The sequence below is a fragment of the Martes martes genome (genome assembly GCF_963455335.1).
Source record: "Martes martes genome assembly, chromosome: 4".
Classification (NCBI taxonomy): Eukaryota; Metazoa; Chordata; class Mammalia; order Carnivora; family Mustelidae; genus Martes; species Martes martes.
This window is the reverse complement of record NC_137891.1, coordinates 177,471,227-177,485,533: the sequence shown is the minus strand read 5'-3', so window position 1 is coordinate 177,485,533 and position 14,307 is coordinate 177,471,227. Positions and strand designations below refer to the sequence as shown.

General features: G+C 46.8%; 1 protein-coding gene across 1 annotated transcript in view; it reads left to right on the top strand.

Annotated features, from left to right (window-relative positions):
• The window catches only part of MICOS10 (mitochondrial contact site and cristae organizing system subunit 10), a 28,949-nt gene extending 15,568 nt beyond the window's left edge, over positions 1-13,381 (top strand). Inside the window, exons 2-4 of the mRNA XM_080802145.1 lie at positions 9,676-9,723; positions 10,804-10,913; positions 13,137-13,381. Coding sequence (XP_080658271.1) covers positions 9,676-9,723; positions 10,804-10,913; positions 13,137-13,151 — 173 coding nt within the window. The 3' untranslated portion in view covers positions 13,152-13,381. The remainder of the gene's footprint in view (positions 1-9,675; positions 9,724-10,803; positions 10,914-13,136) is intronic.
• The last annotated feature ends 926 nt before the right edge of the window (positions 13,382-14,307 follow it).

Below are 14,307 nucleotides of genomic sequence, written 5' to 3'. Positions count from 1 at the left end.
AAGCACCAGGCCTCTGGAATCAGGCTGCCTGGGTTCAAATTCCAGATGTGTGTGACCAGGGTAAGGGACGTACCCTTTCTGTGTCTCCGTTTCTTGACCTGTAAGATGGGGCTAAGGAAGGAAGTTGATCGTGAGAATTAAATGAGATAACGGGACTCCTGAAGCCTAAGTGCTTAGTGAATGCTTTTCACTTAATCTTCTGTAGTGTTCCCGAAAACATTGTAGATGTCCCCCCATTTTTTAGGATTTTATTTATTTTAGAGAGCATGGGGGCGGGGAGCAGAGGGAGAGGGCCTAGCAGATTCCATGCTGAGCTCAGAGCCGGACATGGGGCTTGATCCCACGACCCTGAGATCATGACCTGAGCCGAAATCAGGAGTCTGACGCTCAACTGATGGAGCCACCCAGGCGCCCCTGCCTGTTGCAGTTTTATAAACTCAGTTATGTTTTAGATAAAGGGGATTTGGTATTAAAAAGTTATTGGATGGGGACGCCTGGGTGGCGCAGTTGGTTAAGCGGCTGCCTTCGGCTCAGGTCATGATCCCAGCGTCCTGGGATCGAGTCCCACATCGGGCTCCTTGCTTGGTGGGGAGCCTGCTTCTCCCTCTGCCTCTGCCTACCACTCTGTCTGCCTATGCTCGCTTGCTCTCTCTAACAAATGAATAAATTTAAAAAAAAAAAAGGTTATTGGATGAATGTTATAAATAGCACCCACATTTTTCTAGTTATCCAGATAGAGGTTCTCAGATTTTCTTTGACAGCCTGCCCCAGTGCAGCCCCCAAACCCCAGACCCACATACACATAATCAGTTGTTAAGCCTGTAAATTCTGCCAGCAAAATGTCTTCTTCCTTTCCAAGTGATCCTACACACCTTAGTTAGACGAGTCTTACTTCAGTCAAGTTACATATTTTTTCTTTCGAAGACTTTATTTATTTGACAGAGAGAGACAGAGAGAGAGAGAGGGAACACAAGCAGGGGGAGTGGGAGAGGGAGAAATAGGCTTCCTGCTGAGCAGGGAGACCCATGCGGGGCTTGATCCCAGGACCCTGGGATCATGTCCTGAGCCAGAGGCAGCTGCTTAAGGACTGAGCCACCCAGGCACCCCTCATGTTACATATTTAAAAAAAAAAAAAACACTTTAGGGCAGCCTCCTGCCTGCTAGAGTAAGTGCTGTGATATTTTGGGGCCTTCAGAATGGCCCTGATCCCTTTCTAGCCTTATCTCCTGCTCCAGGACATGCCTCATGCTTCATGCAAGCTCCCCCCCCACCCCGTTTCCCTGCATGAGCCTTGGGTGGAGCACACGCCCCTCTGTACAGACTCGGGCTGTTAACCGTCTGCTCTTTAAGACAACTCAAATGACACTTCTTTCGCAGGCATTTTAAAAAATCTTCTCAGCTAAGTGTGTTCCTCCCACCCTCTTCCTCTGGACCAGCAGAACACGGTCCCCTCCCAGTTTTCTGGATACCTGACTTACTCTCCTTCCCTGATCAGAAGCTCCCCGGGGAAGAGACTCTGTCTTACTTATTTCTGACCCGAACTCTTGTCCTTCAGCACTCAGTAAATATTTGAACTTTTGATTTGTGCTTGAACAAGCTTACCACCTTCACCCCACTCCCTTCTCTAACCAGCCGAGATGGTTTGGCTGGTTGGGAGAGGAAGGGGATGACAGTTACAGTGTGCCGTGTGCTGTTCTTCCAGGCTTTTTACACATACTATGATGTATCATCCTCGCTGTTCCCCGGTCGGGGACAGGTCCGGTTAGTATTCCTGATTTCCATATGAAGAAACAGATGCCGCGAAGTTCTGTCATTTGCCCAAGGACTGAGACACACAACTAATAAGTAACCTAACCGGTATTCTCCTTCATGTCTAGCCTGTCTTACCCCAAGTCCACACAGCCTTATCGCTGAAATAGACCGCCCTGTAACAATTCCCACCTTCAAAGAGGAAACACCTGTGCCTTCTGCTTAACAAATCCTCATAAACGTGGTTTAAGTAGATGCGCAAGGAAGAGAAATTACTGGTTCTTGTTTCTCCATTGAATTTTTCATTTGAATCAGGCGTAGGCGACCACGTAATCGCTATCATGACGTACGTGTTGGTAATCCCGAATCCCCGATTCTTACATTTCCTTTCCCAAAGGTGAGAATCCAGTTACTGTATTGATGGGGATGGGCTGGAGGGATGGGGGTGTTGGGAGGGAGGAGACTCACTGGAAGTACCCTTTTGAACCATTTGGATGAATTTGGATTCATTTGATCAGCTCTCAGCCCATTTGGTTTCATCCGATCTCGGCCAGTGCGCAGAGGGAGTACTTCCCAGTTTGGGTTTTGAGTTGTGGACTCTTTCTCATTGATTCTGCGTAATTTCAGGCTTTTGTTACCCCTCCTGAAAAGTCAAACATCTGTGGTTTCTGTTGTTTTCTCGAGGGACTGAAGAGAGCCCTAGTCATAAACTACCTGTCACAGTACAGAAGACACGTTATCATGTATAACATGAGACCACTTGCCCGGCTGTTTCAATCCTCCATGAAGTTGATCCCTGTGTATAGGAAAGAGCCATGACTTTGGAGTCAGACAGCCTGGGTTTGAATTCTACTTTTTTAGTTGTGTGTACTTGGGTAAGTCAGTTCTACTAAACTGTTTCCTCTTCTGGGAGACAGGATCGTAGTACATCTCATAATGCGGTTCTGCGGATTCAGTGAAATAATACACAGAAACAGTCTACAGTGCCTGACACTGTCAATGTTAGTACCTCCAAAGCTTCCTCTCCCAGATAGGTGTAATGCATTACGTCTTTTATTGTGTTTATTGGAACTTAGTAATTCTGCATTTTTTTCAGTCTCCCTTAAATTAGTCTTCAGAGCGTTTTCTCATTTTCCTGCATGCTATGCCCACATGTGAATTTATTAGCTAATTATATGTTAGTAAAATGTGTACCAAACCTGTTCCTTTCTTTGTGCATTCTTGGAAAGCTGTATGGCTGTCAGAATTCCCAAAGTTGGCTCATGTGCCACACGCACTCATTTAATGAGTTTGGCTGTTCTTGAAGCAGAGCACCCCAGTAATGACTTCCACATTTGCCTTCCCTATCTTTACTGCGTTCTGCTGACTGGCTTGCTTGTTCTGGTCAGGATCCTGGGAATTGACGTCCACCTGAGAAATTCCCTCAGCTGTTCCGGCCTCCGTCTAGTCCAGAGAGACCCAGGAAGGTGGAGGTCTTGTACAGTATGACCTTCTTGGTCTGGTTCCTGTATACCCTGCAGCACTGCGGACTTTTGAGAGGCTGGTTAACACAGACTGAATTTACAATTCATCGCTGGGTCTTTGGTCCAGCCCACTTTTTTGGTTAATTCACACGACTTGGCATTTACACGTGAACACCTGGGTCCGTCCGTCTTTGCCTCAGAGCATTAAGTAACACAGTTTGGAGCTGACTTAAAACTTTTTTTTTTTTGCTCATAAATTGGGCCCTGAGCATCTTTCATGAATCAGGAATGTTTCTTGGAAATGTAATTCTCACTAAACTCAGTCCCAAGGGTACTTTTTTTCTCTATAAAAGCACATTCTTATTTGTTCTGTCATAACAAATGCATTTGATGATTGTAATAGCATTGATCGAAACATGATTGAACAGGAAAGCGTGCCCATTATAAATAGATCGGTTTGATATTAATCCGTGTTCAAAGCATAGATAGAGCTTTATGAAACACCAGGTAGCTCTAGGAAAATTTTTGTCATATTTTAAGCAAAATGTTCTAGTTAGCCATGAGTCTGAAGGAATCCCCTCTTTTTAAAAGAAAAAAAATGCCTGTCAAAGCCTGAGATGTTCCTGTAAAAAAATTGCTGATACCCATGCAGAGTTGGGGGGGGCAGGGATTGTGACTTTCAGCCATGGCTCCCCCATGGTGTGATCTTAGGCAAGACAGTGGGTTGTATTTTATTTTATTTTATTTTTAAGATTTTATTTATTTATTTGACAGAGAGAGATCACAAGTAGGCAGAGAGGCAGGCAGAGAGGGGGAAGCAGGCTCCCTGCTGAGCAGAGAGCCTGATGTGGGGGTTGATCCCAGGACCCTGAGATCATGACCTGAGTAGAAGGCAGAGGCTTAACCCAGGTGCCCCCAGTGGGTTGTATTTTAATAGAGGATTAACTGTTACATGACACTTTTGACCTATTTTGAGTTTTATTAGACGAGTAACAGAACTTACTACCACTTGTTGAGTTCTGTCCCAGACACCTTACGTTTTCCTGAAACAGCAACCCTGTGAGATTGTTTTTACTCTGTAGCCTAGCAGGTTGAGGCCAGGTGATGTTAGTAATGGACGTGAGGTCAGAGCTAGCTGCTGAACAGTAGTTGGAGCAGTGGTTGACATAGGCTCATCTTGTGATGGCACCAGTCCTCCTGCCATGCCACTCAACTGGAGACCAAAACCCTCCTCGCTTTGGAACCTTTATCTTTTAGATTTACAAATAAAGTTGGTTGGCACGTGGCTTCTAGGGAATCTGAAAAACTTGCTTGGAATTCCTGAAGCTTTCTCATGGTCACAAAACTGCCAGTTGCAATGGTACTTAAGTTTTTACTCCTACATTTTGATATAAGTTAAAGAAATTAAAATGGAGTTGCTTTGCAGTTTTACTTAATTTTTCGATACGGGTCAGATCTTACCATTGATAACTATACAGTAGGCTTGTGAATCTAGGCACTTCGTTTAACGTGTGAAATCTAAGTCCAGTTCTCATGCTGAGCACTGAGTAATGTAGAGAATTGTTGAAATCACTGTATTGTGCACCTGAAACTAATACAACACTGTTAATTATACTGGAATTAAAAACTAAAAAAAATGAAAAATCAAAATAAAATGCTAAATGTAAGCTGGAAGGAGAGCTAAATTATCGTGTAATAAGTTATTGCTAAAGTGGGCCCGTGGTCCCCCCTCCCCCACCGGGATCTTTCCTAGAAATGTTTTCTAAGTGACTTAATGAGGATTTTTTTTCTGTGCCCCTCCAAACAAAAAGTCCCTCCCCCTGGCCTGCAAGTTTGTTGGCAAGTGCGGCTTTTACCAAGTCGGTGCTGCAGTAGAGTGAATTGCTACAACTTGTTCTGTGTAGGGGCTCGCTTCCAAAGTACACTTCTACCCCAGGACTGCAATCCGATTGTGTAGTCTGCTTGTTACTTCTTGCTGATTATGCTTCTTAACGATTTGCAGTGAAGTAAAGCTTCTTTATGCTAGGTGGCATGGCACAAGCAAAGACTTCTCTAAATAAAGTGGGAACCAGAAGTTGTCCGCATGTCATCGTAATGGCCGTCAGCATACATTTATGTCCTCCCCTTCCTTGCACAGAACGTGGCTTCAGGCATCCACGGATGTACTGCCTTGGGTTGTTATTCTTTTAAACCCATTACAAAATCCGCTTGGGCATAAGATACGGCAGTATTTTATATGTATTTTATGTGTCGTTAGTGGGAGTGAGTTCTTTCTTGTTTTGTTATTAAAATAGTATCAGATGAACTACTAAGGAATTGGTCCTCCCTAAACATTTGTGCTCCTCTGCTAGCCAGCTCTGTGATGTCCTTTTGGGCACCAGGCATGCACTGAAGTGCCGGGTTAGATTGATTTGGAGTAATTTCTTTTTGAGAGTTGGTGCCAATTCTTTTTCCTCTCCAAAAGAAATGGTTTTGGAGCTTGGGCTCCTTGCCTAATGTCAATTCCATAAGGCTCCTCTGTGTGTGTGTGTGTGTGTGTGTGTGTGTTTGCCTTGCCCCCCCTTCCTTCCCCTCATAACTGGACTTTGCCACGAGGAAGATGTGTACCTATAATCAGGCATTTCTTTCCTTTAGGGTGATTTGTCATTCCAGACAGCACGGAGCAAAAGACCAGGCTTGAGGTGGGGGGAAGGTGAAGTTATATAAACTTTATTCATAGTTAAATATTTGCTTCCAGGGAAGGTGAAAAATGCTTTGTACTTTTTCCTTTGGCATTTTTCCTCTAAGAGAGCTTGTCATGCAACAACACAAAAAAGTGGCCAAAGGCGGAGAAAACTCTTCTCTTTTCCATGTTGGTTTGTTTTTATTGTAAGACAAACCTTTCATGTTTTATTGTTATGAAGTTTAAATGTGGCCTAGAGGTGCCAATCTTTAGTGGAAACAGCTGTGGAGTGGGTGTCCCCGGATCAGGTGGGACTTTCTTTGAAGCAGCGTGTTGCCTTTTAAAAGAAATGCAGCATGTGAGAACTTGAGCCCATAAACTCATCGGCGGCTCCACCATCGCTAATCTCGCAAATAACTCAGATAGCTAAGTTTAAATAAAACACTGGCATTGAAAAAGTCAGTTTCTGTATTATATTTTTCTGAAGAGAACAGTCTTGTTATTTTGTGTCTTAAAAATACAGAAACAGAGGGGGAAAGAAACCACTGTTAAGACTTGAAGAGGTAGCAGCCCATTTGGAGGCTGTGGAGCTTACTCTGTCTTTCGTTTAGTCTGAACCGGGATTTGGATCTCAGACTTGCGGAGAGGTGCCTTTCCTGGGAGCAGAACTGGGTGTTGGGCATGTACCTGAGCTTAAGCGTCCAGGGTAAAGATTTCCTGGGCTCTGTTGATTGGTATCGGCACATTTCTCATCTCTGTGATGAGAGATTCTCGTAGATCATTCTTGGTCTACTATTTGGAAAAACTGAGCATCTGAGAGCTTTCTTTCCTTGGGGAAAAGTAGGAGAGACAGGCATGGAGTCAGAGGGACAAGAAAAATGCTGAAATATTTTCCTTTTGGGCTTTTGATTTGTTTGCCAAGACATTGCCTTCCAGATGGAGAAGACCAAAAGCTCTGATTGTAAGCCATTATGTTTTTACTGGCCTACCTCCCCATCCCATTGCCTGGTTTGAAATCTGTAAGCCAGTCCAAATCCTTTACCTCATTTTCTAGTACCAATTTACTGTCTTACTCATCTTCCAGCTGCAAGGGGGTGAGGCAAGTTGCTTTGAAATTGAACCCAGTGCCATTTTATAAATCTGCAACGGCAGATTCTCGCCAAGGAGTATCAGTCACGATAGCTCACATTTCTCTGAAGCTCTTGGATCTCACCTACCAGGTGGACTTGTGTCTGTGACCTGTGTGGTAGGATTAGTCTGGGAATGAATCTGAACAAGCCCTTTGGGCCTTGTGCAGACTTGTTACTGCCCTGGTCGCCCAGCTTTCTGGGCTGTTGCATGATAAGCACCATTCGGTTTTTGGCTATATCTTACTTACTTCACTGGCAGTAGAAATCTTGACACCCCAACTTTCTCTTGGGAGGTAGGGATTGTGTGGGGGTTGAAGTTGTAGGAGACTCTAGAGTCAAGACAGCTGGGAGGGTGGCTTTGGAGTTGGGCAGACTTGGGCCCCGTTCACTGCTTTCCCACTCACTGAACAGAGTACCCTGGAGCAAATTATTTTCTGCACCTGAAAAATGGGGGATATTACTGTATCAGGTTGTCGTTTGGTTTGAAAGAGAATTTGGGGGCAGGGTGGGGGAGAGAATGGTGGGTTCTCATGGGAAATACCACAACGTTAATTCCTTTTCCTTCAGATGATGTCAGCTTTGAACAGGTTTAACTGTTGTGGTCTGTAAACTTTCCACCATATTATAAATTATATGGACAGTTGGGTGACATGAGTGATTTTCAGATACTGCGTTTTAAAGTTGAGCAGCGGACCTCATGCAGGGTCTGTTGGACAGGGCAAAGTCACGATTTGTAATGACAACTCCTATTTGTATAGGATGTAGTCATGGGGAAGAAACCTGTGCTGTGGCCACATCTATGTGGCAGACGAGAATAATCAAAAATCGTTCACAGTAAGTGGCATAAATACTTTCTTCAGGCTGCCATCAGCTGGGCGGTTGCATGGGTGGATGAAAACTGATGTGAACGAGCTCGCTTTGGCCAACGTTCTGCGTTTGGAGGAGAGAGGTCAGGCCGGTCATGGTTAGACAGAGAAGGTCATGGTTAGACAGAGAAGATGCTCTTGGAATTCCAGCAGCCAAAATCGGAAAACTATTAAGGCAGAATGAGAATCAGGACTTTCTTGTGGTGCTTAATTGTAAAGAGGTTGGTTGGGGGCTCAGTTGGTCTCTGGAGTAGACTCTTTGTCAAGAGCCTCAGAATACCCTGGAAGGTCTGAAAACAGTTGTCACGTCTGAAAAACAAATAGAAAATCAGACCTTGGCGCTCTTCCTTGGTGTATGTAACTGTTTCGATAATAGAAAAATGTGTTACTTCAAAGTTTAGGCCATGTATCACTATTGTATGGGTGGAGGGGGCGTGATTTTCTTTTTTTTCCTTAAAATGGTACCACAGACCAAAAAAATTTTTATTTTAATGGTTCTGCATTCATGTTAACACATTTTGTTAAAGATTTTATTTATTTATTCATGAGAGACGGAGAGAGAGGCAGAGGGAGAAGCAGGTTCCCTGCAGATCAGGGAGCCCAATGGGGGACTCAATCCCAGGACCCTGAGATCATGACCTGAGCCCTTGACTCAGCCACCCAGGCACCCCTCATTTTAACACGTCTTATGAAAAAGATATAACTAGCACTCAAAGCTATGATTACACCAAATTCATTTAATTAAATACATGCATTGATTTTTCTTTTTTTTTTTTAAGTAAACGAGTAATTGTGAAGATAATGTAGATTTAGCGAAAATTGTGATGGCATTGCTCAAATGACTGGGTTTGAGAAATACTGGTAAAAACGAGGATCTGGTCATTTTCCCCCACAGGCTTAGGTTTCTAGGAGTGAGGTTTGATTGAAAATTATGTATTTAATTTTTTTTTCTACCGGACCATTAAAATAGGCTTGCATCTGTTCTTTTATTTTGAAAGATCCTGGTTGAAAATGCCCTGTGAGGGGCGCCTGGGTGGCTCAGTGGTTTAAGCCTCTGCCTTCGGCTCAGGTCATGATCTCAGGGTCCTGGGATCGAGCCCTGCATCGGGCTCTCTGCTCAGCAGGAGCCTGCTTCCCCCTCTCTCTGTCTGCCCCTCTGCCTAGTTCTGATTTCTCTCTGTCAAATAAATAAAAATCTTAAAAAAAAAAAAAAAAGAAAAAAGAAAATGCCCTGTGAGTGAAAACAAGGGAAGGGGACTAATCTCCACATTCAGGGCTTTTGAGGAAACGCTTTCCCTCTGACTGAGGACTCTGACTCGTGTCTTGTCATGTGACAGCCTTTGGGAATGTTCTGCATTACTCCTTTCCCTATTCCTCAAGAAGTAGCCATCGCTCAAAATGCCGCGATGACAAGGGGACCTTCCAGTTGACATTGCTTACAGTCTGATGTTCTAGCTCGGGCACCCCTTCGGAAGAGGGCCTAGAGCGCCCGGAATGCCAGACGCTGTTTGCAAGCGGGGCCCAGAGCGTCGGCTCCAGCATTGTCTCTTGGCTCGTTCCTCCTGCCCTGCCAGACTTGTCTAGACAGAATTGGGAGTAAAGTTTCTTTCCCCTGTTGTAGGCAGAAGGACCAAAGGCATCTGTAAAGCCTCTGACGATAAGGTTAGAAATGAGAAAATCAACTTCGGTACCAAATTATTTAAGAAAAGAATTTGTTTTATAGATGTTCACGTTTATGAAATGCTCGATTCATTTTGTTAAGTTACTGTTACAAGATTTAACGTGTTTCTCCTCCCTCTTTGTAGGTACTGGTTTTGGATTAGGACTTGTTTTCTCACTTACCTTCTTTAAAAGTAAGTGTGACTTTTACTGTCTTTTCAACATAATGTCCTCGGGCATGCATGTGCACGCGCGCACACACACACACAGCAGGCACGCTTCTGGAGGGCACGGGTACTTGGTTGCCAGCCCGTCCATTTATGGGTGTAGGTAGGCCACTGTCAAAGGTGCTAGACAGAGAACGCGGACTTGGAAAAGGTCAGAGTGGGTTGGGCACCTCCAGAGCTCCCCCCTGGGCATTGAGTCAGGGTGCCTGATATCTTCAATATGATATCATCTGAAAAGCCTGTACTTTATGCCAGTGAGTCACTTGGCCAAATCTACATGTTCAAATATTTCTAATTAATTATAAGTTTTTCTAAAGGAACTTGAAAATGAGTCTTGCTGGTCATAAAAACAAGTGGACCAGAAACATACATGCTTTTTGTCCAGAAATTCTCCTAAGCAAAGGTCAGGCAGTATCCCTTTCATTCTGAAGTTTGGTTGTTGAATAAAAGCCAGAGGGTTCCCTTTGACCCCTTTCGGGACGAATGGGCGGGGAACACATGACCAGAGAATCCTAACACGCAGGGCTGACACAAACTAATCACGTGCAGTATTGGCATAGATAGGCTTTATGACTTGCTGCAATCAAAATTCACTTGATTCCATTTAAAATTTAAGCACCTTCCCAAAAGGTGGTATTTCTGATAAGGTTGAGAAATGAGTTAAAATGAGCAAATGATGAGAACGGATATATATAAAAATGAAAAGGTTCAGCCATGTCTGCTGTCATGTTGCACCACTTGTTAAGACCTCAAACCCAGCAGCGTAGGTACTTAATAAATATTGGCTGAATTAATAAATTCAGTATTAATTAATAATTAATATTAAATAATTAAATAATTCAAGCATTAATTCGATTCAAGTATTAATAAATTCAGTGGCATTTCACTGTTGATTAAACACCGATAGAAACGTATGGCACATTACAGTTATCAGTAGGAGGCATGCTGAATGTTTATTAGCCCTAAGCAAGTGTATTTAAGCCAGAGAAAAAGCTTTATCTTCTCTTAATGGCTCCCTATTGGGATTTTCCTTTTTCTGTTCACCAGGGAGAATGTGGCCGTTAGCCTTTGGTTCTGGCATGGGATTGGGAATGGCCTACTCCAACTGTCAGCATGATTTCCAGGCTCCGTATCTTCTACACGGAAAATACGTCAAAGTATGTACAGAGTTGATAGTTCTCTTTCTTTTAAAAGGCAAGGAATTTCCCCAGAGGACCTGAAGAATTCTTCGGCGCATATATAATTAAAAAACGGTGCGTGTCATCGTGGCGCCACTGAGCTCCTAATTGCTCTTTGGCCTTCAGTGATGGTGACACGGCTTTGGTGCCTGAAGTCCCTCCCTCCCACTGCGGCCTGAGACGCACTGTGCATTCACGTGGGTGCTCTCACCCTAGCGGGCGGAGCGCAACCACCTGTCATCACGGGACAGTAGCTTCGTCTTGAGTGTCTGTAAGGGGCACCAAGGTTCAAGATCTCAGAGTGCCGTGTCAGCAGCTCACATGGGCTCCAGCCAAACCGAAGGACAGCTGGGACTCAGCATTCTTCCACTTTTTGTTGCAGAAGGGGGTTCTCGACTCCAAGTCCCATCTGATTCTGTACAGTCCTTGTCTGCAGGTGGACTGTTAGTAATGGCGGCAGGATGATAGCCTGTGGCCCGCACCTCAGGAAGGAGAAGGTAGCCCGTCCCCTGAGGCTCCTCCCGTTGCCTTACTTTTGATGACTGATTACTGCCGGGTTTGGGGGAAAGGATCGTGGGAGGCCAGGTGCCCAAGGACAAGGGTCGTATTTATTTTTGTGTCCCCAGGGCCTGGAACAAAGTAGACACTCAAATAGGAAATGACAGAGTGAAGTAAACTGTGTATCCTAGTAGATGTGTGTGGCCTCGGGCTTCCTGAGGCATAGTCTTCACAGCAACACCAGCTTCAGTGCGGAGTGTCCCATTGCCTGGACGTATGGCACCCTCTCCTTTCTGGGTCACCCTTGAGCTGGAGTCTCTATGATCTGGGCGCAGCAGGGAGGCGAGGGCAAAGGGCTTAGAAGCCAGGAGACCGGGGTGTGGGTCCCGGGCCGCCCACCGCTCACCTCCTGTGTGTTTTCAGTCCTGAGGTTCTGGCTTCTGTCTGTAGAATGAGGGTCATGATTTCTGCCTACGTGGTTGCTGTGAGCAGGGGTGTGAGAATGATCGGGAGCTGTGAGGTGCCGCATCTGTAGGAATGCTGGCGGTAATAGTCGCGAGGCCCGCCGAGAAACGGTGATTGACTTACCCGCCGTTCCACCGAAATGACAGGTAGAGCAGAAGATGCCGTTCTGTCGAGTGTCCCGGTTCTGGTCAAAAGCTGGAGCCACAAGGGTCCCCAAAGTTCAAAGGACAGCCCCCACCACAGCTCAGTGGCCTCTGTTTTAGAACCTGCTCGGACCGCCCACTGCCTGCCGGGCCCCCAGCCCGCGCGTGCTCTGCCAGAGAACTGGGGGTGGCGAGGGCAGTCAGGCCGGGGATCCTGGGCGCCCTCCATGGGCGGTCCCTGTGCCAGAGCCCAGGCGAGGTCCTCAAAGGGACGAGAAGAGGCGCGGCTGTGTGACACCAAAGCCAATGACAGGCAGTTTCCACCACCCCCTGACCCTTTGCTTTCTTGGCCCCACAGCTGGTTTTGGGGAGAGCAGAAGGGAACCAGAGAGGAGCTTCGGTCTTTTAATGGTTTGGAAGGTTTTCCTCGTTGCAGACTTGAGCTGTCATGGATAGTGTGGCTCAGGGGCGATTATATGCACATTATACATTTCATGGCTGGGAGCTGCTGTGGAAAATATTGGTCCTTTTTAACAGCCTTGTGTGTACTGCTCCAAAATGGCCCTGTAGCCGTATCTGGACTTGAGTCTGTGCCTCTGGTCAGCCTCCGTTCTCTGCAGAGAGGAGCACAGCGCAGGCAGTCCTCTCACGGTCGTTGGCTGCCGAGGGCGCACTGCACCTTTGTGGGCCCTCCTAGGTGCCTCGGCTGTCTGTTCTTTCTCGAGACTTCCATCCCAGTAGACTCGTGGGAGAGGTTCTCCTTCCCTTCTTCAGCAGATGAGGAAACGCAGTCTTCCGGTCGGTAGTCGGCTGATCGGTTCCAGAGCTGCGCGGTGTCCGCTCACCGGTGATGCAGCCCTTAGACGAGTTTTAGGAACAGTTTTCCGGGTCCTGACTCTGGGCCTTACCCCCTGGCCTCCCCCCCAGGATTAGGGAGCCACTCTGGAGGCCCTGGGAGGGGTGTTCACAGTTCTCTTGTGAGACTGCTCTGTAAAGCAGGTCGGGCGTCAAGGTTTGGGGCCCCTTGGTTCGTTGGGTGGGAGATGGTTGTGCACATGCGGTCCGCACACTTCTCATCAGTGTCCTCACTTTCTAGGAGCAGGAGCAGTGACTTACGCCTGAGAACATCCCAGTGGGAGGAAAAGAGAAACCGTGTTCATTCCTCAGGAATACTGAAGTGCCTGGAGTAAGCTGACATTCTTCTGTAACGATGTTATCAGTAATGCTTCAAACTCCAGCACGCTGTTCTCATATTTGAAATGAAGTCTGTTTCTTGTTTTGTATTTTCTCTCTGGAAATTGCAAGGAGGTGGTCTTAAAAAAAATAAATTAAAAATAGGCAGCCCGGTGCATCGCCTGCGTTTCTTTGCCTTTGGTCTTTGAGCCTCAGGAAGACTGTGTCAGAACTGCCAGCAGCTGTCACCTCCTGGTCCCCGCGAGCCTTCCTGAAACTGCAGCCCTTGTGCGTCCCGCCCCCTCGTCCCCCGCCGGTGGTGTCGCGGACGCCTCTGCCTTGCTGAGTTGGTGCTCGGAGGCCGCGGCTGCGTTGTCTGCCCACGAGGACAGGCGTCTTGAGGTGCCTCGCCTTCCGTAGCGGCTCTTTAAGATCCGTGTGTTGTCCTCACTGTAGACCCCACGGGGCACGCTCCCTTCCCCACAGCCGGAGACCCAAGGCCGGCTGTGGGGAAGGGTGTGCACGGGGCTGCGTTGGTGGCTCACTCCATCCCTGTCACGGTTGCCAGCCGCTTTGTGGGGCTGGGCCCAGCCCAGGCTTCACCTGGCTGGGGGCTTCGTCCTGGGGGGCAGGGAGAGCTCGAGGCATACGCACCCCCCCGGGCTGGAAGGCCATGTTCAGGGGTGATTTCATCTTCATCCAGCAGCTGAAGGTTGAGGACAGAGGGGCCGCTTCTCGTGGCGTCTGTGAGTTTATTCCTTTGGTTTCACTTGAACCGGGGAGGCTGGACGCAAAAGTAATATCACAGCAATTTCTTCTGAGAAAGTGTAGAAACCCGGAGAGAGCTCAGTCTTTGCTGTTGTGTTTTCTGTCTACAATAAAATGAAGATGAGCAGAGCTTGATCCCACGGGTCCCTTCATCCTGTTACGTGTGGATGGAGCATCTCGTGTGAGCCAGGCACGGGTCCAAGCTGCAGAGATAGAAGGAAAGGTAAGACACAGCCTCTGCCCTCGAGCCACTTGGAGTGTGCTGGAAGGCGGGGCCTGCAGACTTGACGCCGAAGCAGAGGGGTGTAGGCGAAGTGCAGTGAGAA